The sequence below is a fragment of the Antrostomus carolinensis genome, unplaced genomic scaffold (genome assembly GCF_000700745.2).
Source record: "Antrostomus carolinensis isolate BGI_N321 unplaced genomic scaffold, ASM70074v2 scaffold12068, whole genome shotgun sequence".
Taxonomy (NCBI): Eukaryota; Metazoa; Chordata; class Aves; order Caprimulgiformes; family Caprimulgidae; genus Antrostomus; species Antrostomus carolinensis.
In genome coordinates, this window is record NW_010330948.1 from 85,778 (window position 1) to 111,375 (window position 25,598).

At 33.9% G+C, this 25,598-nt stretch overlaps 1 protein-coding gene across 1 annotated transcript in view; it reads right to left on the reverse strand.

Annotated features, from left to right (window-relative positions):
* LOC104528917 (neurobeachin-like) overlaps positions 1–25,598 on the reverse strand; it is a gene marked incomplete at both ends in the record, with an annotated part of 163,664 nt that overhangs the window by 77,907 nt on the left and 60,159 nt on the right. Inside the window, 1 exon segment of the mRNA XM_029086247.1 lies at positions 12,041–12,102. Within this exon segment, the coding sequence (XP_028942080.1) occupies positions 12,041–12,102 (62 nt within the window).

Sequence of the window (25,598 nt, forward strand, 5' to 3'; positions counted from 1 at the left end):
GAAAAACCGTTTTAAAAATTCCTTTACTAGTAACATGGATTTCCGAGATACACTTTTGGAACTGATTTAAACCACATAATATATACTAAAAGATAACAACTTTTACTTCATATACCACTAAGTTAAAGAGAAAATTCTCCATGTATCACAAACAGGTTTTTGCCATACAACCCACTGCCTCTATTGAATCAACAGACTTTTGGTACTTAAGATGAAAAAAGGTCATGATATCTCTCTAGCAAATGAAGATTACTTTCTTTTGGGATAATTCCTTAAATTTTTTCTTTAAATAATAAACATTTGCTTTTCATCATATAGGGAAAAAAATCAAAATACATTAGCTGGATTACTGTTCAGAGATAAATTCTCTAGTCTGAGACTTTTTGTTATAAACAAAGATGGGTAGAGAGAGTTAGAGTTACAGAACTATTCTGCTTTATATTTCATTTTTTCCAGGACTAAAAAATCAGGCTGAACTTCCCAGTGCTTATTTCCTGATATGGGCAAAAAAATATAGCTTTGCACAGGTAAGGAAATTTTCTCAAAGAATAGTTGTGAAAACTAATAACTAATCATCAAGGTGCTTCTGATTGATCCTATGAAAATTCACAGATTTGACCAAGTAATGCATATTAAAAAAACCTGAACAACAATAATCTTGTACTCGTGATTTGTTTTATAAGTGGCAAGCTACTAAAATACCAAAATAATGAACATACTTTTAACCCATTACTGAGCAGGTAAGTCCTGATTAGAGAAGATGGAGTATCAGCACTCAAGCCACTAGCTTGTGGGCTAGAAAACCATTGTAACAGGTCTTTTCTTCAGTGCTGTTGATTTTTTTCTCTTCCAAATGCAGTAACTGAAGCAAGCTTAATGATCTAATTTTTCGAAGCAATTAAATCACCACGGTATAGTACAAAGTCACTCAGAGAAAGAAGGAAAGGATTCAACTGCCTAAACATAGGCACCTAGTGCCATTTTAAGAAACAATACTCTGGGTTAGAGATAGTATTTGAGGTGTAGCATTAATTTTTTTATTTAATCAGAGCCTTTCACTGTACACTATAAAACCTCCTAGCATTTTACTTTGCGATGCTTTTCTGCACCACAGCTACTATGACTTTGCAGCCAGGAAAGCAGAAATAGTGTGACTACAATTCAGGAGAGAAGTTGAAAAGAGAGAAGAAAAAAAAAAAAAAAAGGCTTTCTAAGACAGCTAGAAGATTCTTGCAAGTCCTTTGTCAGACCTTCCTGCTCAGTGCAAATGTCCCCGACACTGCAGAACATCCAAAATGGCTAACTGGATTTTAGGAGAGATATCTTAAAAGTATTTTAAAGAGTCATTAGATATCTATGTGGAAGCAAACAAATCTCTTCTTATGTCTCCATAGGTAGAAAAGCTCAACAATTTATCCCATGTAATTAGTCATGAGAAAAATGCATGAAACATGCCCAACTATCTACCAAAAATTAGTGTAAATTAGTGTAGAACATAATGATGCAGAACCAGAAAAGAACCAAGATTCACGGTCCATGCATTGCTTCACTACAAACTCGCTACTACAAACTCCCAGTCCTCCATTAGTCCACAAATAAGGGAATAATTATTACTACTACAATTTCCTCTCAGTTTTAGGAATAATTTAATATAACAGATTCATGATCGTGAGAGGTGAACTGTCCTTGTGAAGAGGCACTTGGTTTTCTTTTTTCCGGTTTCTTTTTAAAAGGCCAAAACAATAAACTCAAATACTTAGAAATGCCAGCATTACAGTTGCCTTTACAAAGGCCATTCAGATCATTGCATGCACTTTAAGAACTGGATTAAGATGTGGAGTTACATTCTCAAAGAATTTGCAGTCATTTTATTTATATTATCTTAGATTCCACAGAAAAATTTTTCTCACCCTCAAGATGCAAGAATTAGGAAGATAAATATTAAATGTAATGGATATAGTGACGGTGGTTGGAAAATTTATGCTAGAATAGAATCATAGAATAGACATTTAGTTATTAGCAGTTAAGTGCTTGAATAACTACATTGCATCTCAGGTGGTTTTGGTGTAGTTCATATCCTGACTCTCCTGGGCCTTAAAAAGAAAGCTGGGAGACTTTTCAGTGCCTCAAAAATGCCGAGGCCAATTACATGCTGAAGTAACACAAGACTTCTCATGTATCAGAGAATTTCTTCTATACATGAAGAAAGCGTTGACTTCTCTTACCTTGGGCCTCCTGCTTGACAGGGCAGGGGGAAATTTCTTTAAAAATTATTTTGTGGTAATATTAAAATTAAATAATATATCTGACACAGTTTATTTATTAAGAAAAGGAATAGTGATTCTCAGATTTTTAATAATTTGCATGATAGCTCTCACTTTCCACTTTCTGCAAGGAACTCTAAAATTGTGTCACAAATGACGTTTCTCAACAAACTGCAGTTACTGAACAGATACTTGGTGTAGTAATCATCCGACAATTCTCCTTCCACTACAGGTGTTACTGTCTTGATCAATTTTATCTTCTTTGGAATTTTCTCTTCTCCATGTCTTAAAATAATATGAGGGGTTTTTTTCCTTTTGTCATATTGCATATTATTGAATTTTCTAGTCTAAGATATTATTAACTCAGCTGATACTTCAATTCTTCAATTACTGTATTTTAATCATAACTTCTCAAGACAGATGAAATTCTATTATAGTGACTCTCTTCTTTCTGGGCACGTCAATATGTTTAGAGAAAAGTCTTGTATGGAACTGAACAGGTGCTACCTTTTATCAGGAGAAGGAAGAGGAATTTTTATAAAAATGTGTTTGTAATTCACAACATGCATGTAATTTAGCTTGAGTTTGAACTCCATGTTGTGAAGTTATCTTCTAAAATCACCAATAACTTGCTTTACTTCCTTTAAGAGGAAAACATTCAAAGGAAATCTTACAAGACTGAAGGAAATGTTTCTTTATGGCAGAAAACTATGTCCATTAAAAGTAGGTAAAAACAGGAAAACCAGCTGATTTCAAAATACAGCCTCATAATTTTTTGAGCAGGTACTCATAAATTTTTGAGAAGATTATACAGTTTTTTAAGATCATAGGACTGTACTTACCATTCCTAAAAGAATTTATATAAAGATATTGGAGTCTTAAAACCTTCCATTATTGTTTTGAATGGGAATCAGTTCTAAGAATTCAAATTTTATTGCCTTTATCCTTCTCTCACACCGACATGCTTACTGCTGATAGATGATAAATAAAATGTATTTTTGGTCTACTCTTTCAAGCAAATTTGGGATCAATTTTTGTATTTTATGATAGGTCATCCATTTTAAAAGTTACTATTTCTCACAATAAGGAAGTTGCAAAATGACTGATGATATCCTCCTGGAAGGCAAATTTGCAAGCATTAGAATACACCAGACTTCTGGCCAAATCACAGAAAGGAAAAGAATGTGAAACTTTCACAACACTATTTATGTGAATGTGACTTTAACAATGAAACAAAGGTAATAGATTTTAGATTTCACTTTCACAAGACTAAAGCCTCATTTTTCTTCTAGTTTCTTGACTTGGAGTGATATGTTAATTTTTCGGTTTCTTGGAAACACACAGACCCATTGCCCTTCCAATCACCTATGGTAATTATCCAATTTATCTTGGAAATAAAGTCAAACATTCCCAGAGGAACTTTTCCTTGGTATCTTAGAAGAAAAGAGAAAAAAAAATCCACAATTGCAAAAACATTTACATTATCCAAATGACACTGGAGAAACTGACAAATTTATTTAGATGATACAACACTAACCTTAATCACCTTGTAGAAATTCTACAGACAGAAGATATGTGTTAGAAGATACATGCATCTCCACAAATTCTAGAGCTTGCTTCCTGACTGGAAAAATAGTTATTCATTTAAGAGACACTAAAATTATTATTAACAACATGTGTTGCTATGTATGGCTATTAATCCTAAATAGGATTAATTATTACTCAACCAATCTTGAGTTAGAGGAGGATAACTAATTTGAAGTCTCCCAAAAGAAGACTAATTTGAAGTCTTCCAAAATGCCCTGTTAAAAATAAGACCTTTTGATGTACAGAAAACTACTCCTCACATTGTCTCCATCATATTTATAAACCCCTCAAAATTGTGGTATATTTATTAATAATGATGGTCTTCAATAATGAGATTTTGCACCCTTTCTCAGCCCTTTAAGTAATGTCAGTTGACTCTTCAACTTTCTAGGTGTTTTCCTCTAATTTAAGATCCTTCTCAATTGTAGGCAACTTAATAGAGATAATTTACCATGTTAGGATAAGGGGAAAGTAATTCTTACAGTTTTGTGATCTTGCCTGTTTTGCCATGAATTGAGAAGAGGTTCAGATCAGCATCTCACTGATGTGCAATAAATTTACTTTGACATTTTTTGGCAAAAATACCCTGACAAAGACCAGCAAGAGAAAGGACCAGAAGTTCCATGATGACTCTGGTGTAAGATATTGAAGAAGAGATCCTGCTTATGACTGATGGCAAAACATAGAAGCAGTTTTCTGAGTGTATGGGGATCTGGAAGGACATCTTCCAGAATAATCAAGAAAGTAAAATTGCCCAACAAGTAGGAAAGAACACACTAATGGTTTACATTTGAAAGTTAGATTATCAGAAACATATGGCCAAGAGATGAAGACTGAGACTGGGCTGGAAGATACTCCACACATAGACAAGGAATTACCGCAAGAAAATTCTCTGACACACCTTTAGTGTAAAAAAAAAAACCCCAAAACAAACAAACGCAAAATGATCATCTTTTAGAAAACTTCCAGAATTCAGTAAAGCAAGTGAGAAACACCAGGGGTGGCGGGGGGGGGGAGGAAACCAAACAAAACCCAACACACTCTCCCCTCCTCAACAAACTACTTAATTTCCACAGTAAAAAAAATATAAAAGAAAAAGTTTTCTGTTTCCCCTGTAGCTTGTACTGGAGTTCATTTCTGTTTTTGGAAATTACCTGAAGTGTGTATAACAACCTATTTGGGTATAGGCCATGTTCTGGATAGCAAAGAGTTCCAAATCAACATCAAAACAAAAGTACATGTTTAAGCTGTACCAGATTTGAAAGCAGATAAAGACACAGTAGAAATGTTTCTCTCTTGCTGGAGCTTAATACAGTCCAAATGAGACAAAAATATTAGAGAAAGTACTTGCTTAAGCTACAGAGATTTTATTTATTGAACTTAAATTTCAGCCTGTGGTAAAAAGTGAAGTTACAAGGCCTCAGTTTGGAGCTATATGACTGACATTTTCATACACCTTTTTAGTGCTTTGTCCAGTGTTTGACAATCTGTGGGATTTTTTTTTGTTGTTGTTGTTTTAACTTATTTCTCTCCTATCAAATGCCAAAATTCCTGTTGTTTGTTTTTTTTTTTTTTTAATTGTTTTATTTTTTTTTTTCTTGACTGCCACAGAGGCAGTCTTTCTTTCCTACAGCCCCAGCTGTCCTACCTGCCACCTGCTATGAACTATTGCTTTCATGGCTCCTCTAGAAGTAGTCAGTTAAAAATTACTATTTTAGCCAGAGTTACCTTTTATTTTGACGTGACTGTTTCCACCATTGCATGTATTGGTGAAAGGGAGCAAGAAGGAACATGGAGCTAGGTAACGTAGAAGATACGATACCTCTGCCAGTGTGATTTGCGCCAGAGAGAAGCCTAAGCTGATCACTGAAACCACAGCCTAAGAACACGATTTCCTTAGATGCAGTGATTTGAATTTACAGCTTGCTACCATGAACTCTTCTCTCTTCTCTGTGCTCCCAGATTTGCAAGCTGGAATCCTTCTCTTCTAGTAGTTCTGGTGGCTTTTGAACTAGGTTCTCAGCCATCTTAATCCACTAAGCCAGGAAACAAACATCTGAACAGTTTTCAAATATGTTTGTGAGTTAGTCTTATAAATATCAGCACTGTTACAGAAGTGGGGTTAGCTAAGAAGCAATATAGCAGATCCAGAACTTTGTTAGAATAAAAGTTTTGAATATATGCTGAAGAAATGGATTATTGAAACAATGAGTTTCTGTATATTTGCATGTGTGCTTCTATGGGTCCTTCCCTTCTACATCAAAATTTAATTCTAACTTTTGCAATGATATGATATGCAGCATTGTCTCCTCCCAGTTGCACTGGTACAAATACAGAGACAGTGGATAAGGCAACAGGACAAATGGGAAAACATGGCCAAAGGTAAAACATCCAACTTGTTTCATGATTAGGAAAAAGAAAGATTAAAAAGTTACACTTCCATAGGAATTTGCATAATCAACCTTAATTTCATCATTGAAGTTATAACAGACTTAATTTACCAAGTAGATTAAGTCCTAGGTTCATTGTTCTTTAGATTTAGGAGAAGCAGCTTTTAGCCTTTCCACCGCAGTAGGTATTAAAAAGACAAATAGTAAACACTTCTGTTAGTATGCTACTATCACAGTTACTCTGGAAGAGCTATCATTTATAAAAAAACCTATGTATTATGAAAACCCTAGGAATACTTTTGGATGGAATAAATAAAGACCAACAAGCATAATTACAGTTGAATCTAATACTAGCAACAAGAGTAAACAGATATAAAATTATTACAAATACACATATAATTAAAATTAAAAGGGTTCTAATAACGCATGGAATTAAAATGTAACATAGACATACAGTGTAGTACAGAAATAACGGTAACCGTTTTAAGATGGAGCCTGGTAAGATAGTTATGAGGATGGTGCCTGATAAGAAGGCACTGTACAGTAGAGCTGAAGAATTCCTACTTAAACTTTTTTAGAAAGTCTTCAATACAGTATGTTTAGTATCAGGAAGCATGGATTGTGTTTCTATTATATGAATCCCACATTTCAGGGCTTGTTCTGGTCAGCCATAGGGACCAGAAAAGGATTTATTTTTTCTGCTTGGTTTCTGTGTTGGGCAGCTGCCCAGTTTCTGAAGCCCAAGAGCTATTCCATACTTTGAGGCAGATTGCACATTTAGATGTGCTAGCGCGTACTGAAATCTCTGCAGTGCCTGGTTGATGGGTCTTCCTAAATTCTCAGAGCTAAACTTGTCACCACATTTCCTCAGTGAGAATTTCCATTGAACCTGTACTGTCAAGGCACATCTTTATAGGTTTTTTGTTTCATTGGTTGGTTTTCCACCTCTTCTTGGAGTGGGATTAATTTCTTGATATTGTTTAAGATATTTTCTTGCCACTTAGGACAACAGGCAGTGCACTTTCATCTTCCCTGCTCCTGCATTCTATCCAATTTTGCTACTTTATAGTTTTGATTGCTATAGTAGACATAGTGTACAACTACTGTGTTTTACATGTGTCAAACTGCTGGAAAGTGTTTCATGGACTGTGCTGCATGGGAGCAGATCCTTCACAGATCTTTTTTGATTAATTATGTACAGAATGGCTGCCTGTGATATGGAGAGACTGGATTCAGCCCAAGTAGCTTTTTCCAGGTTACTAGATATGACAAAGTGGACAGACACAACTCATTTATGAGGCTCACACTGTTAACCAACGTTTGAAAGGCTTAACTGAAGTTCAGTTTACCCATTAATTACATATTGGAGTTTGTCAAGTTATGGATGTATTCCTGGTATAGTTTGCTTTAGGCCCTTTAAGTTCTATATTTTTTCATTAAAATAAACAATTTACAGAGTCTACTTACAGCTCAATTATAAAAGGAACTATGTGTTATCATTTATTTGAGAATCTCCTAACAGGTTCTAATTGCCAGTTTTAAGTAAAGAATTTCTTGGTTTGTACATCCTTTTCCTCATTCTTCATCCAGTTTTTCAAATACAAGGCTATTTACAAGGGATATCATCTAAAATAAATCTTTTTCCTCAACATAGTGATTCAGAAATGGATTATTTTCAGTGTAGTTTTGATACTTCCTTTGGAGGCTTCTGAATTACAACCTTGATCAAACTTCCAACATAGGGGGAGGGGAAATCAACAGAATGAATGATGTATTGGAAACTACAAAATCTTGAAATTTGTGGTATTTTATATGTATTCTACCATCACAAATTATGTAAGAATTTTTTTTTCTCAAGTAACCATTTATGCATTGTAACAGTTATATTTTTAAACAAGTCAAGTAGCAAGATGTCTTAAATACTAAGACAGTATTTTCTGTGTAAGAAAATAATTTTCTCCTCTTAATAGGTAAGTTAGATACAAAAAAAATACAAGTGGCATGAGATTTTCTGTCTTTGAGATAACATCACTCAGTTCCTGCAGAAGCCGTGTCCCCAGAGTGAAAAATTTGCAAAAGATCTGGAAGTAATTAGAAACTATTGTAGTGTTTTGGATAGGGAAGGAAAAAAAAAAAAAAAAAAGAGAATAAGAAAAAAGTAGTTGAAATCTAAATCTGATGTAAGAAGGGACTATACTGCAAAATTATTATTATTTTTTTTTAAATTGTATGGTTTATTGAAGAAATCTGCCACTCTAACAGCAACACAGCTGTGACATGCTCAACTAGGCTGGGAGAACAAAGACCAGCTAATCAAGCACAGATCTTGTCAAACATAACACATCTTCATCCGTTTTATGTTAAAATAGACTAAATCCAAATGAAAATGCCTAATTTATGAAAAGTGAAAATCATTATATGTTTATTATGAATTATCTAGAAAAAATATATTTCAAGTACTTGGATGTATGCTTTTGGTTTATATAAGAAATGGAGAAAATAAAGCCTTTAAATTAACCTAAATTTTAATCTAGTAAAGTAGGTGATACTAGGAAAAAAATAAAATGGGTGCAGGGAAGCAAATTACAGTACAAGAGAGATTCTGAAAATACAAAGAATAGAACTTTTTGTTCTTCCCCAAACCTACAAATGATGCACTATCCCTACAGGATTTCCTTTAAAACTTAAAATGTATTTTTCACAGAAACTCCAAATTCCTCTGGGGAAAGGCTTGATTGCATATCCCTCAAAGTCTAAAAGGCTGCCCATATGAACTGAATTATCCATGACATGTACCTTCAGACATTTGTAATGTGATATTTCATGTAAATTTAGACCATACCTTGGACGTGAGCCGCTGGCAATGTTGATTTTATTCGGGAGCTCAGATAAGAAAAAAAAATCTGACATCCTTGCTAATCTGTAGTCGTTAACATGGAATTTCCAACATAAAGAGCATAAAAGCATCTAATTTGCTGTAGCAAATTAAAGGAAAACAAACTTTGTATTTCCCTTTCCTTTTCAATGTCTAAAGTTACTCTGTTCTGTGCAAACAAAATTGTACTTTTCAAAGATTTTTAATATCGTCATCCATCTTTTGAGTGACACTTTTGAAACTTCCCCATGTAAGCTGTAAAATATCATTCAATTTGAATATGAAGGGTTTACCCATGTTAGGAAGAAAAGTCCTAGTTACATTAGGATGACTAAAAAAACGCAATACTTTATATAATCTTTCCAGTTCATATTACTCAATTTATCATATAGAAAAGATCAGGTAGCTCTATCTCTTTTTTTATAGAGATGAGTTAACCTCATTGGCTGCAGACAACATCTCCTGAACTCCTAATTCCTAGTTCTGTTAGCTATAGGATTATGATATTTGTCTGTCTGCCATTTTCTTCTAGCCATCTTATGCTTTAGTATTTTTATACCATTAACATCATGTTTTCTTTTGACAAATAGTTTTAATATGTAAATAGAAAAAAATAACAAAATTTTCCTGCAGATTAATAGAACTACATATCTGATCATCTAGTACAGCTATAGGATTAAATACAATATTCCATGGAGATGCAATTTACAGAAGCAATTTACAGGAGTTAGGAAAGTGAGGGTAGGAGAATGCATTTTGCACCATTACAGCCCCCTGTTGACCAGTTTCTGTAGAAACATTTAACATTTCTCCAACAACAAACATTACAGCATTAGCTTCTGAAGTACTTAGTAATAAATGGACATCAGGACACAAAATCTTCTTTATTTAGAAGACAGGGAAACAACTCTGAAGTATAAGATGAAGTATAAAAACTAAAAGCTTGCCGTTTCCCTATGTAATTGGGTAGATGGAAAATAGCTCTCCCAAGCAAACACAGAGGAAAATGAATAAATCCTCAAAACTTCAAAATAATTAGGTCTTCACAATATTTCAGGTATAAAATGAATCCTATTTTTAAAATAGTCAAATAATTTTAAATAATGCATACCATGTAGAATAGTAATAAAAATAACAAATTGATTTAGCTGCATTTGTTACATAGCTTTACTGGGATGTCTAAAGAAAAAGCATTGCAGAAAGAGCTTAAATTTCTCTCTTCCTCTCAATCAATATTTGAGGCAAAGTTTCATCTCTAGGGCCCTTAATGGCAGGAATTCCTGGAGCCAGCAAATGAGTAATGTTAAACCTATGATTAGATGATGAGGCCATCAAAGACACTAGACCCTAATGCTACATTCCACTTTATTCCTGAGAACTGCAGTAAAACCAAAGGCTAGGGAAGAAAGGACTGTAAGTTATTCCTTCCTTCAAGAAAATGTTTCAAAAGCTGCTGAAAAAAAAAAAAAAAAGGGCAAAAAAAAGGTTACATGACATGAACATAGATCTCAAAAGCCTTAATGGATCTTTTGGAATTTTCCTGGAACCCCGGACTTCACCATTAGGTAACAAATTTTTCAAGTGCCCTGCTGGAGAAGGTTTGAAGTTCAAAACCCACTGAGGATTCCTGACAGGGATGTATTTTTCTTTTACTTTTCCTTAACCAATACCCACCCCGGGCTAAAAGAGGAAGAAAAAAAAAAGGAAGAAGAAGAAAAAAAAAAGGTTTAATGATTTCCTTATGACACAAGCTTGAAGAAATGCAACCTACAGACTGGCAACCATCAGGTAAGTTGGAACCCCCTGCCCCAAAATGAGTTGCAAATGTTAATTATTTTTAGATACATTCCTCAAAAGTAGATCTTCCATTCAATTACTCCTGGAAACTCATTGTTTTCAGTATGTTGTCAGTGCATGTTGTCCATGTGCAGGCAGTGAATGATGAAGTAAAGCTACGGGCAAGTAATTTTCCTTGGTAATAATGTAACAAGTTAACCTGACCATTTTATATATTAACTTGGTATGAGTTTAACTGGTATTATAAATCTGTGGGGAACTTGGTAAATGAAACACTATTAATAAGTCTTCAGAGAAGTGTAAAAACTTGTGAAGTTATTTGGATCTGTTAGGTCATTGTAATTTTCTTATATTTTACAAAAATGAGCAAAATTCTAAAATGTTTGTTGATAAGTTATTACTCGTAGTTTAAAGTAAAAAGCTATATATATGAAATTAGCCAATAACACTTCTGACAAAAGAAATAAAATTAAAATTCAGATATAAACAATCCAAACAGTAGGAGGAATTATTTTAGTTTTGAATATTTTACTTGTGAAGCAATTAAAAATGTTAATTGATTCAGAAGTCAGAGAAACACATTGCTGCTACGCTAAAAACCCCAATAATTAACCACAGTATTTTTAAATACTCTGCTTCTGTAGAGTTCTTGAGGAGTATCTAAACCATGTTCCTCTGCTTTTTATAAAGTGACAGCTACAATAAATATGCAATAAGTTACGTCATATATATTAAAAGTAATAAAGTCAACACAATGTAAGGTTTTAAAATATTACTAATTCAAAGACAGACTTCAACATAAAATTATGACAACAGTATCCTGTTTATGTATTCTAAATGGCGGCTGGCTTGAAAGAGAGTTCATATACAGCAAAAGTGTATAATGTACATCCATACACTTTTACAAAACAAATGCAAATATATATTGTATACTCTGTGAATATAGAGAAACTAAGGAATATTTAAAAAAACAGTCTACAATTTATATGTTACCAGAAGAGACTAATTTGTATTTTCTTATAATGAGATGGAAAAATGCAACAAACAGAAAGATACAATTCTTAGGCTGGCAGTAATCCAGCGCTATGCAAAGAAACTAATACAATTAAAACCAGAGAATATCTTACCTGTGAACAAAGCAGCATAACAAGTTCAACCACTGAAGTACTCGACTTCATACAAACCAGACCTGCAACAAATAGTCAAAAATTACTTTAAAAGATTGGTGATATTTAGTTATTATAGCTCCATGGTTTCAGAAATTCCATGAAATATCTGTAATGTATATTTTGTATTACTCAAATTCACTGAAATAAGTTTCAAACACCATTACCTGAGAATTTAAAATTCAAAAATACTTAAATGTTCAGAAAGCATCAAAGAAATACCTGGAATAATCTATACCAGGTTCAGGACAGAATGTTTTTTAATTAAGTCTTTTTTGGCATTTAGCTTAGTTCACTATCATATAAATAAATAAATAAATAAATAAATATCTATGTCCTCCAAAGCAATTTAATATATGATAAATATGAGAAAAAAAACCCTTGAATATTAAATCCTGTAAATTCTTAAGAATAAACTGAACAGATATTAGAAGGCAGAGAATAAGGCCTCTGCTTAGAAATTATTTTAATTTTCATCTGGTAATTGAATTTTCTGTAATTGAAAGCTTGAGTATTAATGAAAGAGGTATTAGTGTGGAATCTTATTTTAATTAAAATTATAAAGCATAATTTGTAGGCCATGTTTCTTAAAACAAACCTTGAACTGTTAACTGTGTAACTGTTACTCATTGTTTTGTACTTCATTTAAATAATCAATACCTAATAACATCACCGCTATTATAAAATACTTGTTTGCAGCTTCAGAAATGGAAATTTACTTTCTGAGAGAAGGCTATCATATATAAGTGTTTAAAAAATGCATTGTAAAGAGACAAGGAGGAAACTATACTTCTACTCTTAAACTTTATATATGGTAGCTTCTGTTATCTAAAATCACATAGACATTGATATGATGGTTTAGGGCACGGAAACACTTTGGTCGTGTTTTAAAAATGACAAATTCACAAATACAAAGCTTACAACTGAAGACTAAATAGGAAGCTGAAAAGCAAACTGATGTGCTTTAAGTAGGTTTCCACACACAGCGATTAAAGACAAAAGCACTCCCACACAATAGCACATATATTTATTGTGGGTAGTGGATAAATACCCTTTTGTGCCTATTTTGCTAACAACCCCATCCTTATTGTATAGTAACACAGAACAAGCTGTAAGAAGCCACTAGAATTCCATTCTATCAGATATATGGGTAGACAGTTAACTAATGAAATAAGAGGCAGATGTGCAAAGCTCATTTAGGGAGACAATTGCTGTAATTGATCAGCTATTCTCATGCTCAAGTGCTAGAGGATCACAAGATTAATGGAATACTTATCACCTGCAGGCTACTTCCACTGTTTGAAAGCTGACAAAGAAAATCCAAACAGAAGACTCTGTAGTTAAGCCAATGCAGGTAGCACAGACATATAAAATATTTTATCACAGAATGTTCTCTGGTTTATTATGAATCCACCTCATATTTTGTAGAACAAAAAAAACCCAAAAAAACAAAAAAACAACAAACAAACAAAAAAACAACCAAAAAATCAACCAAACCTTTTCTGTCACACATTCACTTATCATCTTTCAAATTCAGACCTCAGGTGTATTAAAACATGATCAAGGCAAAATAACACTCTTGGAAACATATTCCCATGCTACAGTCTTCTAAACTTGTACTTGCCTTTACCTTTTGATTTTACGCTAAGAGTAGAAATGTTCCCAGAATAAGCTTCATACACAGTTATGAAAAATAAAGTAATTAAATTACATAACAAATGTTTACGCATCAGCAGTAATTTCTTTGCATCTTCACCAGGTTTCAAAAAAAAAAAAAAAAGCTAAAATTAGATGAAAAATATACACTTTGAAAAGAAACTCATAATAATATTTCCTGGCTTAATTAATTAAATTAGAAGTTCTTAATTTTCAAAGACAGTTGGTGATACTTAAGCCACCTGTGTAGCTTCAAACAATATAAAAAAAGTTTGGAGCATGAAAAAAGCCAAACATGCCTAAAATGATATAAAGCTATGATAAGTACTCATGATTATCATCCAGATAACAATGATGATGTAGTCCTAATGACACAAATGCTGTATACATAATAAAACAGGACTCTCTGTTGGAAGGAAGTCATAATTACCTTAGTGCAAAATTTTCTATTCACAATAATAAGAATTTTTATATACTATATCTAATTTTTTAATTGCCTAGTGATTCTACGGAATTGAGTGATGCGGTCATCTGACTTAAAATGGATGTCTTTTTGCTATTTGTCTAGATATCTCTTGATAATTTTTGTATATCACATCTAATGAACTGCAAGCTTGGATGTAGCATTCTAGCATCGGAAAGGAAAATCAAACTGATTCTGGTGAAATTCAGAAAATGAGGACACAGAACTGACATCTGGTTAGCACATCAGCACACCCATGAGTTGTAATCAGCTCTGCAATTGCCTGCTGATGAAACAACCCATAGATAATAGCCACTAACAACTCTCATAACCAGTGCTATTCAAAACTTGGCATTCTGTGAGGCTAGTTTTAATGCTGAAAAGAAACAATTAACTATCTTAGAGATTGTAACACTTTTCATATGTGAAAATACAGAGGGAGATAGGAAAGTCTCATAAAGGAAGTCCATGGTGTCAAAGATGGATGCAAGGAATATCCTTTGCAGAGAGCTCAGTCCACAGCAGAAATTACGTGTGTAGCACTCTAGTTATAAATAAGCTAAAACGGGGGGAGCTGAGACAGACAATGGAGAATCCCATGCATCTTGATGGATGGGAAGAAGGAAATAGAGATAATTTCTATTCAATTTTAAGTATTCACAGCATACATTTCTTGAAGTAAAACAATACAGAAATGTGAAACATTCATAGCAGGGTCACCATTTCATGTTATAAGTTTCTTGCTTATCAGTCTCCTACTCCCACTTCAGGGACTCCTTCCACTCAAATTGTATGAGGGAAAGTGTGTGTGCCCTCTATTATATGCTTCATTTCCTCCTTCCTAGCTGCCAAGGGCTCTGTTTTTGTGTCCCTTGTGCTTCTTCCCATTTTTGCTTATTCCTTATTAAGCAGTTAAGATTTGAAATAAATATTTTTTTTCCTGTTACACAAAACACAATCTTCCGAGTTTACTGTCAGAGCTGTTGTGGAGTCAATAGTAGACACTGATAAAAACAGATCAGACCTAATGGAGGACAGATACATTTCTGCCCACTAGGAAAACCTGTCAGAATGCAATCTCTGGCTTATGAGGATCCCACACATAATCAAAAGCTATAGGAGTAAATTAAGGAAGAATCACCATCTCTGTACTGTTTAACTCACCCTACATAGACCAGAAAATATATTCTTTTAATGCTCTTAGTTTTTAAATTTGTATGATCCTCTGTTCTAGGAAGTCCAACTTGTGTGAATTGCCTCACTGCTTTTGGCTTGGTACAGACACTAAATAATTTCCTTCAGAAGACAATATATATTCTAATAGAAAAAAATACAAAAAAAAAAGGATGAAAATGTTATGCTCCGATTTTACAGACAGAAGAGAAGAACACAAATTGGTTAAGGTACCTTAATAAAAACAAAAATAGAATTGTAGCATGAATCAGAATAAAGATCAATTTCCTAAGTCCCAAATGCACTAACAATTGCATTTATTCTTCTTTTTTAACGTTTTCCAGGATTTGACAAAGAATGTGTGCAAAATTTTATTAGTTTTAACATAATGAGGAACAAGAATGATGACAAGCTTAGAAAAAGAATGGCTTTTCTAATTGAGGAGAGCACACAAACATTTTTTTCAGTTCTTTTCCCCCCACCACTTAACTCCAACAAGAAAAAGTATCTGCAATTCAAACTAAACTGTTGCCTGCATTCTTCAGCTGCAGATAAGTTCTTCCTATACCATCTGTATCAAATGCCATTAAGGAAGCTAATGTAATTACTAAAATACAAGTGGATATTTCCTGCATACAGCAAGGTTAAAAAGGTCACTGTTTAACTGAATGGAGTATGTGCTCTTTATATTTGCTGTTCTTAGTATTTTTCTTCATGGTCTATTCTCAGTTCATTAAATATAGCCATCAAAATTCAGCAATTCGATGTCAACAATGATCACATATATGGATGCAAAAACTGGGAGCATCAACTGCATGACCTTAGCTAATCTGAAATAAATGATGTATGCCTGGCAATTATCTTGAAATGCTCTGGTTTACTTGACTTCTTTTTCAGTGTTCTTCTGTTGGCCCAAAGATATGCTAATCATTTCTTTTCACTACAACTTACTAATGTCTAAAAAAAGAATAATTTAAACTATACTATTTTAGTCATGCCTGTGGCATTACTGAAGTCATGGTTACAAAACCTCGAAGTCACCATGCTGAACTAGTCAGTGTGAATTTCTATTTTGAAGAAATATAAAGTAGGCTGATAAAATCAATTAAAAAAAAAATCCTTCTGAAATAAGATCATAGTTTTGAACTTCTTTTTATTATTATTAATACAATGTGTGTACGGGTCTAACTGAATACCACCACAATTTCATCTGGTCTTTATCAAGGTTTGCCTACATTTTCTTTCAATGATTTTACTTTGTGTCAACTTAAACCTTTATTGGAACTGGAATCAATTGTAATATTAGCAAAAACAAAAGTTAAATGTTTTTATATCTTATGTTCAACTTAGAAAAAAAGATACAAATAAACACACTTTAGAGCCTGCAGCAATCTTCCACTTAATTACAGCTTCTACTAAACTGAAACTCTCAGGTATGGCTAAATAAAAAGCTTGAGAAAGTTTAATCCACTTAGCCCAGTTCACAGAGAAAATGCAGCCTTTATTACTCCTGTACAGCATGTCATCAAAGCTACAGGAGCTTTGTAAAGAAAATAAATGCTTATGACAAAATAATATATGCATTATTTTATTAACATGTAAAAAATGCATAAAATGTACTTAGACATGAGCATAAGGTCCTAAAACTGAGGGGGGGGGGGGGGGGGGACTAGAATTTTCCTTTTTAACTTGCATTTTACTATTTTCAGCTATTTTCTATTTCCTACTGATACAGTCTTCCATGGACTTTAAACAAAACTATATTGTTTGAAATTGTTCACTGTAAGTACTAGTAACTCATACCACGGTATCTCTTCCCATAATCCTCACTGACTTCTGTGCCTACAGAGTAGGAATTTTCCACCGGTAATTACAGTTTGCAAATTTTGTCCTCATTTTTGATAGACTGTTCCCTTATACTCTGTTCAATATTTGTTAGGAATGACACAACAAAGTTTCAAGGACAGTTCACACTGGTGACAGAAACTAAAGCAAGATTAGGCTGTGACAACACTAGGAAAAAAGCGATAGAAATATTTTGGTTGGAAATACGACTTTTCCTTCAAGTTTATTTGTTCTTGCAAAATGTCTTCTGCCAGCAAAATCTTACAGCAAATGTTTTCTTGAAATATTTTGCTAAATCCAACTTACAATCAAAGAAATAAACTTAGGATTCCTTTTTTGACCACTAATTAAAATTACTTGGATAGTTTAAATCTACATTATTCCCTCTTTGCTGTATGCTGTTATTCAGAGAAACTGAGATTCAAATTGATGTTTTTAATCAATTATCAAGTTGCTGGTGAGTTCACCACAAATCCGAAAAGAGACAGAGTAGACAGAAAACATAAAGATAAGTGAAAAGTTTGAAAGTAAATGCTAAGTATGTAAAACTACAGATGTTCTTACTCCAAGCAAAGCAATTATTGGGGAAAAAAAAAAGCAAGATGTGTATAAAACAGAATGTAATGTTTTGCAAGATTGCACTCAAAATTGGGTTTAGAACCATACATATGTCACATATTTTGTAGACATTTGAATCACACTAATGGTCTTAATTTATGAAAAGCAAAGGCTGGCAAATATTCAGGAATTGCAGAATGTCTACAGATGGAAATCCCAGCCATGTTGCAAAATAATTACAACTTCACTTTTACTAGATTAAAGGAAATGCTATTCTAAAAACATAACTCACTAAAATAACAGTGTCAGGGTTATGGATTTAACAATTCCCTTCAGCAGCCCTGACTGGCAGAACACAACATTACCACCAGCTCCAGGGACTATGAAGGCTGGCTGCATTAGGACTCCAGACCATCCTTTGTATGGGTAGATCTCCTTTACAGAGCAGAAGAGTGACCCAGAAAAATGTGATTAATGTAAATTTGACTCAGTGCTTTTGTAGTTGATCAAGATAGTTACACTCTTACAGGATTTTTTGTTATGGTGAGAAACACTGAACAACACATGCGATATTCTTTATATCTAGTACCTGAAAATCTAAGAAAGGCATCATCCAGATAATGAAATGAAATAACTTTAAAATTTTATCAGAAATCTTTAGAACTCATATCTTAAGATAAACACATCAAATAAACACTGAAAGTCAACATGAAAAATAGATTTTAAACTGTTCAAACCCAACTGAAACGGTTTGGCACTTTTAGTCAAATTTGTAAAATAAACCAGATCTCAATACTAGGATAATATTTTAAATAATAAGAATGTTATGTAACAGCTTCATAAATTATTTTATTAAATTAAGGAAACCTATACTTCTTCACTACCGCAGATACTAAAAAGGAATCTAAATGAGGACTACAAAATAACCAGATGGAATCACAGAATGGCAAAAACCCATGAGAGTATAGCCACAGAGAGGGTATTTATTACAATGTATACATGATTTATTTCTTAAAATCACAGACTTTCATACTATGATACCATGAGGTGTAATGATATTGACAAAACTCATGCTGGTGCTACACTAGTCTGAAGAGTCTAACCTTATACAACTTATGGAATTTTTGACAGTTTTCCATTTGTGTTAATGGGATACACAAATTCTCATTCAGCAAATGAGGAGATCACTTAATCTATAAAATAAAATCCACTACCACTGTTCAATTTAATATCTCACTGAAGATTTTAAAAACTGATCCAGTTTTTGATTTAGCACCTGTAGTAATTTTTAGCTTGGCCAACAGCCCAGTGGGATTTACTCACAACATGCATTTGTGTTTCTCTGTCCCTTTCTTAAAACAGTATGTTTGGATGGATCTTTTTTCAAGTATTTGTTGTGATGTAGTGAACTAATATGCCTATCTAATTGCGGTATCAGGACAGATCTAAAATTTATATCAATCTATCATATATAAATTGAGAAATTTTTTTAATTATCATTAATAACACAAAATTATTTTCCTATAAAAGAATACATGACAAATGTTAATTATAAGAAAACAATTCTCTGTTAAATTTAAATGAGGCAGAATTTTTTTTTAACAATACATTACTTATTATATACTAGAATTTAATTTGGAAATTACATGTGTTTCCCTCTCTTTTAAAGTCCCCTTCTAGACAATAGGTCAAAACAACCAAACTGGTGATCGCACTGCACTGCAGCTGATCAAATTGAAACACTTCTAATCTTGAAAATGTCTATTAAATTGAACTGTTTCTTTTCTGTTGAAGTCCACTTCAGTTTCAAGAACACCTGAGTAACTTACAAACATTTTATTTTGTTGGAAGCCTGGAAGAACTATAAAATAAACCACACTTAGACAGAGGTTCTGGAAAATCCAAACCTCCTACTTACCTAGAAAGAATCTCAAAGAAAACCATTCAAATTTTCTTCCAAACACCCAACAGTCTACTGTGAAAACTAAAATATGGTCTTGAAAGTCTTCTGATTTCCTCCTTTATCCTATGACATTACTCAAATAAGTTCCTCAAAGTTGTGGCTAAATTTCTGCCACAGCTGCTACCCTGGGTGTTTTATTTCAATGGATGGAGTAAGAAAAAATTAATGTAAAAAGTCATTTAAAAATTAATTAAAAAATGTGAAAAGTTAAAAGATTTTTCAAATTTTGTCATGATACCATTCTTTTCCTGATCAAGTTGCTACTTTTGTGATTAAATTTGTAGAAAAATTAGTAAATGAAAAGAACCAATACCAAGCGAATTGCCACTTACTCAATACATCTGGGAAAAAAAACTATTCTGAGATTTTATGTTCTACTGATCCCTCACAATTTTCTTATTTCAATGAATAAACATGTAGTCCTCTTTTCCCTTTTTTCTCAGTCCTTCATGCCTCTCAAATCTGTGTTATGGGAAAAACATTTTGGAATAATAGAAACATAGAACACCATAAAATACCAGCTTGGAAAGGACCTCAAGGATCAACTGGTCCAACCTTTCTTGTCAAAAGCACCATCTAGACAAGATGTCCCAGTACCCTGTCCAGCTGAATCTTAAAAGCATCCAGTGTTGGAGAATCCACCACTTCCCTGGGGAGATTATTGTAATGGCTGATTGTTCTAATTGTGAAAAATCTTACTCTTGTGTCCAATCAGAATCTCCCCAGGAGTAACTTGTACCCAAGACTCCTTGTTAAAAGGGTGTCTCCATCTTCTTTGTAGCCAGTCTTTAAGTACTGGAACATGGTGATGAGGTCTCCTCTAAGCCTTCTTTTCTAAAGGCTGAACAAACCCAATTTTCTCAACCTTTCCTCACATGGCAGGTTTCCCAGTCATCTTTTTGGACATACTTTGGACCCTCTCCAGCCTGTCTACATCTTTTTTGCACAGTGGAGACCAAAACGGAACACAGTATTCCAGGTGTGGCCTGACAAGCCCTGACTAAAGTGGGATAATGACTTCTTTTATCAGCACCATCCTGTTGGTTTTCCATAAAATACCAGCTTGGAAAGGACCTCAAGGATCAACTGGTCCAACCTTTCTTGTCAAAAGCACCATCTAGACAAGATGTCCCAGTACCCTGTCCAGCTGAATCTTAAAAGCATCCAGTGTTGGAGAATCCACCACTTCCCTGGGGAGATTATTGTAATGGCTGATTGTTCTAATTGTGAAAAATCTTACTCTTGTGTCCAATCAGAATCTCCCCAGGAGTAACTTGTACCCAAGACTCCTTGTTAAAAGGGTGTCTCCATCTTCTTTGTAGCCAGTCTTTAAGTACTGGAACATGGTGATGAGGTCTCCTCTAAGCCTTCTTTTCTAAAGGCTGAACAAACCCAATTTTCTCAACCTTTCCTCACATGGCAGGTTTCCCAGTCATCTTTTTGGACATACTTTGGACCCTCTCCAGCCTGTCTACATCTTTTTTGCACAGTGGAGACCAAAACGGAACACAGTATTCCAGGTGTGGCCTGACAAGCCCTGACTAAAGTGGGATAATGACTTCTTTTATCAGCACCATCCTGTTGGTTTTCTTTGCCACAGCAGGACACTTCACTCATATGCACATTTCACTTATCTTGAGCTTGTTGTCCACCAGGACCCCCAGGTCTCTTTCCAAGGAGCTGCACTGTGCTGCACTCCTGGACTATGTTTTCCCAGGGGCAAGACCTGATACTTGTCCTTGTTGAACTGCATAAGGTTCTTGTTAGCCCACTCTTCCAGTCTATCCAGGTCTTCCTGCAGGGATGCTCTTCCTTCCAGTGTCTACTTCCTCACTCAGTTTAGTATCATCAATTACCTCAACAGTGAATTGTTTTCAAAGAAGTATTCAAGCAGAAATCAGAACATTAATTTCATTCACTAACACAAGCAAATGTTTATACCTTCACTATACCTATGATGCTTTCTCTTCATCTCAAGATGGATCACAAGTGTGATCCCAAATAACAGTCTCTAGAATATAATTATTTCCCTGCAAATGCATTATTCAATGTTATTTTTTCCTTAGGTATGAGGTTTTATTTTTCTCCTGAAATTTATCAGCTTTTCCTTAGCATGTCTGTACCTTATTCCTATTTGATGCCCTATATTCTGTGCTTATTTATTCTTTTTTGTTTCTCTCCTTTTTTTTTTTTTTTTTTTTTTTAAACATAGGAATTGCCTTTCATTTCCTTCTTTCTTCTATTACCTTCTAGTTCTTTGTTATATTCTTTCCTATTATTAGGGGGATTATTATCAACATGGCATGATACAAATGAAATGTGTGTATGGTAAATGACAAAAAAGGAAGGTGAGAAAAACATAAGTTGCACAGCAGTAAAAACACTTAACCTTTACTAGTCCTCCTTACTTACTTATATTTCTTCTCTTTGGCAAACCTGGGGCCATACTGAGAAATCAGTGCAGCTACAAGCAGGAAGTATAAGCAAATCTCACAGAACTCATGAAGCTTCCTAAATGTCTAAGGCCAAGATGATAATTATTTTAACTCCTAATTAGCATAACCCACCAGCTAATTTTTGTATCTAGTTGAGCAAACTGTTGGTGAACTAATATATAGTTTAGATGGTAATTCTTTTCTGACAATTTGATAAGAAGCAGAAAAAAAATAAATCTCCATTTTCATGCTGAATTTTGCTGACCTTAGTTGGCAGCCATCAGATCTTATTCCTGTCCTGAAGCCCTACTGACAAATGGTAATCATTCTAAAACAGTGTCTCTCAAAACACAGAACTGTACAATAGTCATAGATCTCTTGAAATAACTTGTATTTCTTGTGTTTCAGTTTCCTTTATTTACTTGACAGTAACATTGTTACAGGCTCTCTCTAGACCTGCTTTGACATCACTTTGCCATCTTAATTTGACATATCATAACTGTCTCTGTTGTCTGACAAGTTCTTTCAGCATGAGGGTTTCCCACTGCAAGAAAATCTCCACAGACAACATCACTGTTAGTATAAAAGGATTGAATCACAAAATTCCACATACCAACAGACAAAAATAAGACGTGATATAAGACAATATAATTTTAGCAGATTTCAATTTTTTGAGGGAGGTAAATTGTAACATAAAGTTAGACTGAACATAGTAAAGTTATATTCTCTTAGTCCTTGCAGAAATAATCCCAGGTCTGTAGGGAGTCTGTTAACATCCAGACAAATCAAGCTTGATGGTTCATTAATGTTCATGCTGTCATTAACATTTTTTTTTTTTTTCTATCAAAAACAAAGGGCTCTACAAATAGGTATATTTTTAAGATTCAAGTGTAGTAGTTTCTAAGGTTAATTGACTCAAGAGCTTTTGTGGAATATTCTTTGTTTATGCCTTGAAGGCTTGGAAAAAAGCACATCCATATCCAACAGGATGAACTGTAGAACTTCCTTTTTAATCATCAGGACAAGTAAGGGAATTTTGCAGACTTGGTCACCGATTAAAAGGTTTCAGTCTGGGTCATAAGAGCAGGTGATTGGTAGACACAGAGTTAAGGAATATAGAATGAGAAACTGTGACCAGCCCTAATGAGATTAGTTTTGTAAAGAACCTGGACACAGAGCTCAGGCTACACGGAAAAGGATTATTAGACTATGCCTCATGAGAAATAGATCTTTCTGGGCAAAATCTGATACAGAGATGTTATTTGCACCCTATAGTTTATCAGAGTTTGGTAGTTCTCTAGAAAATACTGCTGGGATAATAAAATAGATTGATTCAATTTTTAAGCTTTTAGAGGACAAAGGGTGGGGAAAATACCAGCCTAACTGTTTCAAGTCCAAAATCAGGCAGAATCCCCTGCTGAGTTCTGAATGATGAATTAAGTGGAACAAGAACCAGAGAACCTCTGCCTGTGGGGAGCTTAAGTCACAGCATGAACATCCTGTAGATACCGAATACCTTTCTGGCATACCACCTCGTTTTTCTTTGGACCTGGACAGTAGAAGAGAAAATAATAAGGGGGGAAAAGGTGGCTGTTCTAAAAAATAAATAAATAAATAAATAAAAATTTGTACAACTTAGTCCAGTGTTACCATGTAGCACTGCTGTATACCTGATATGATGAGTCCACCTACAGGCTATGTTACAGTAGTGGCTGTATATGTTAAGAACTTTCTCAAGAATCTTTTTAAAATTGTTTCCTTGAAATAACATTAAATAGATCTCTTGCTACTCTTTTTGTAGTAGGAGGCAAAACTAAAAAAAAAAAAAAGACCATTATTTTCCATGAAAGCTGAAAGTTAGAATAAGAAGGAAGACAGAAGGACATCTGACCTGGATGGTATTAAGACAAAGAAGGAGTACAAAGTCACCAGGGAAGGTATTTAGACTTATAGAGTTTTAAGACAAAAAGGTCAGTCCTTTCTAGGCCTTACAGTTTGCAACTGGAATACAGGCTACTAGCTTGAAAAATAAACTTGTGAGAAAGTGCCCAACACTGCTGTAGGTAAGTGGGACCTCAGGATCACAAACAATTCCAAACAACTCTTTATCTTTAAAGGCTCAAATATTTTGTGCATTTCTTTATGTGCTTCAAAAAAACAGCAACTGTTATTGTTTGGTTTCTAATAATGTAATTCTTTATAGTAGCACTTTTAACAGTAATTTATTAAATTCAAACATCTAGTGGCTTCTGTATTTTCAAGGATAACTTTCAGAGCCTCTTTTCAGCAAACCTGACTACCTTACATTGTTACTAGCTTTTGTTTCCCTGTGGGCTTGTATTTATTTATTTATTTTTTTTTCACTGCTACACTCTCTTAATCACTTTGGTTGGATATATGTAGTTGATTTTAAATTTTACAATTAGTCTCACATTTTCAGTAATTTTTTTCTCCATTAGCAAAGCAACAGAACCACCTCAATTTCTGCCTAATGGGAAGTCCATACATTTTGGATTGTAAAGAAATCTTGATTGCTAATTAATGTAACAATGATAATATAATACAAGGACATATAAACTGAGTGACAACAATGATTTCTACACTTAAGTTATGCTGGGACCACACAAGAAAAGACAAAGGAGAGGACATGAGCAGTTAACCTCTGTTACGTAGTCTAATATGTCTTAGTAAGTGTCCAGTTCATTAGACAGGGATCGAGTGGCTCATATGTGTAATTAATTATTGGCAGGTTTACTTTCAAAAAGGTGCCAGATGTTATGCATTTCCTAGTTGCTATCTAGATCTCTGATCTATAATGTTTCCTGCCATGTTAAACATCTGTTCAGAACATACTTCTGCACACAGGAACTTCAGTAATTCAAGAGTGAAATCTTCAAAATCAAATGAATGTGTACCCTCTTCACTTTCTGGTGTTTGTAATGATAGCACTTTAAAGGCATCATAAAGGAATATTATTTGAAAGAAAAATGTTCTGTAACTGGTGTGGGGGTCCTTACAGTTTGAAGATTTAACTGTGGATAAATAACAGACTTCTGCTGTGGCACCTGCTCTTCAGTTCCTCCTCTGAATGCCAGTATTGGGAGCTGCCTTGCCATTAGTAGCATATTTGAAAAACAGTGTGGAAGTTGCCAAGCTTTGAGCCTTGACTCTGCTGGACTATGTGTAAATAAATAGGCAGATTTGAATATCCATTTAACCTTTCATTATACAGACTTCTGGAAAACTGGTGGTGTTTTCTGTCTCTGTGTATCTGATTTATCGATGTTTTTTTAGTATGAAACACTTTCAGTCTCAAAGTGTTTGCAGAAACATGAACATATTGTGTGGCCTTATAGTAAGACACCAAGAGCTAATAATAGACAGATAATTTCTTACAACAAATTTCTTATAAGCCTACAAATAACA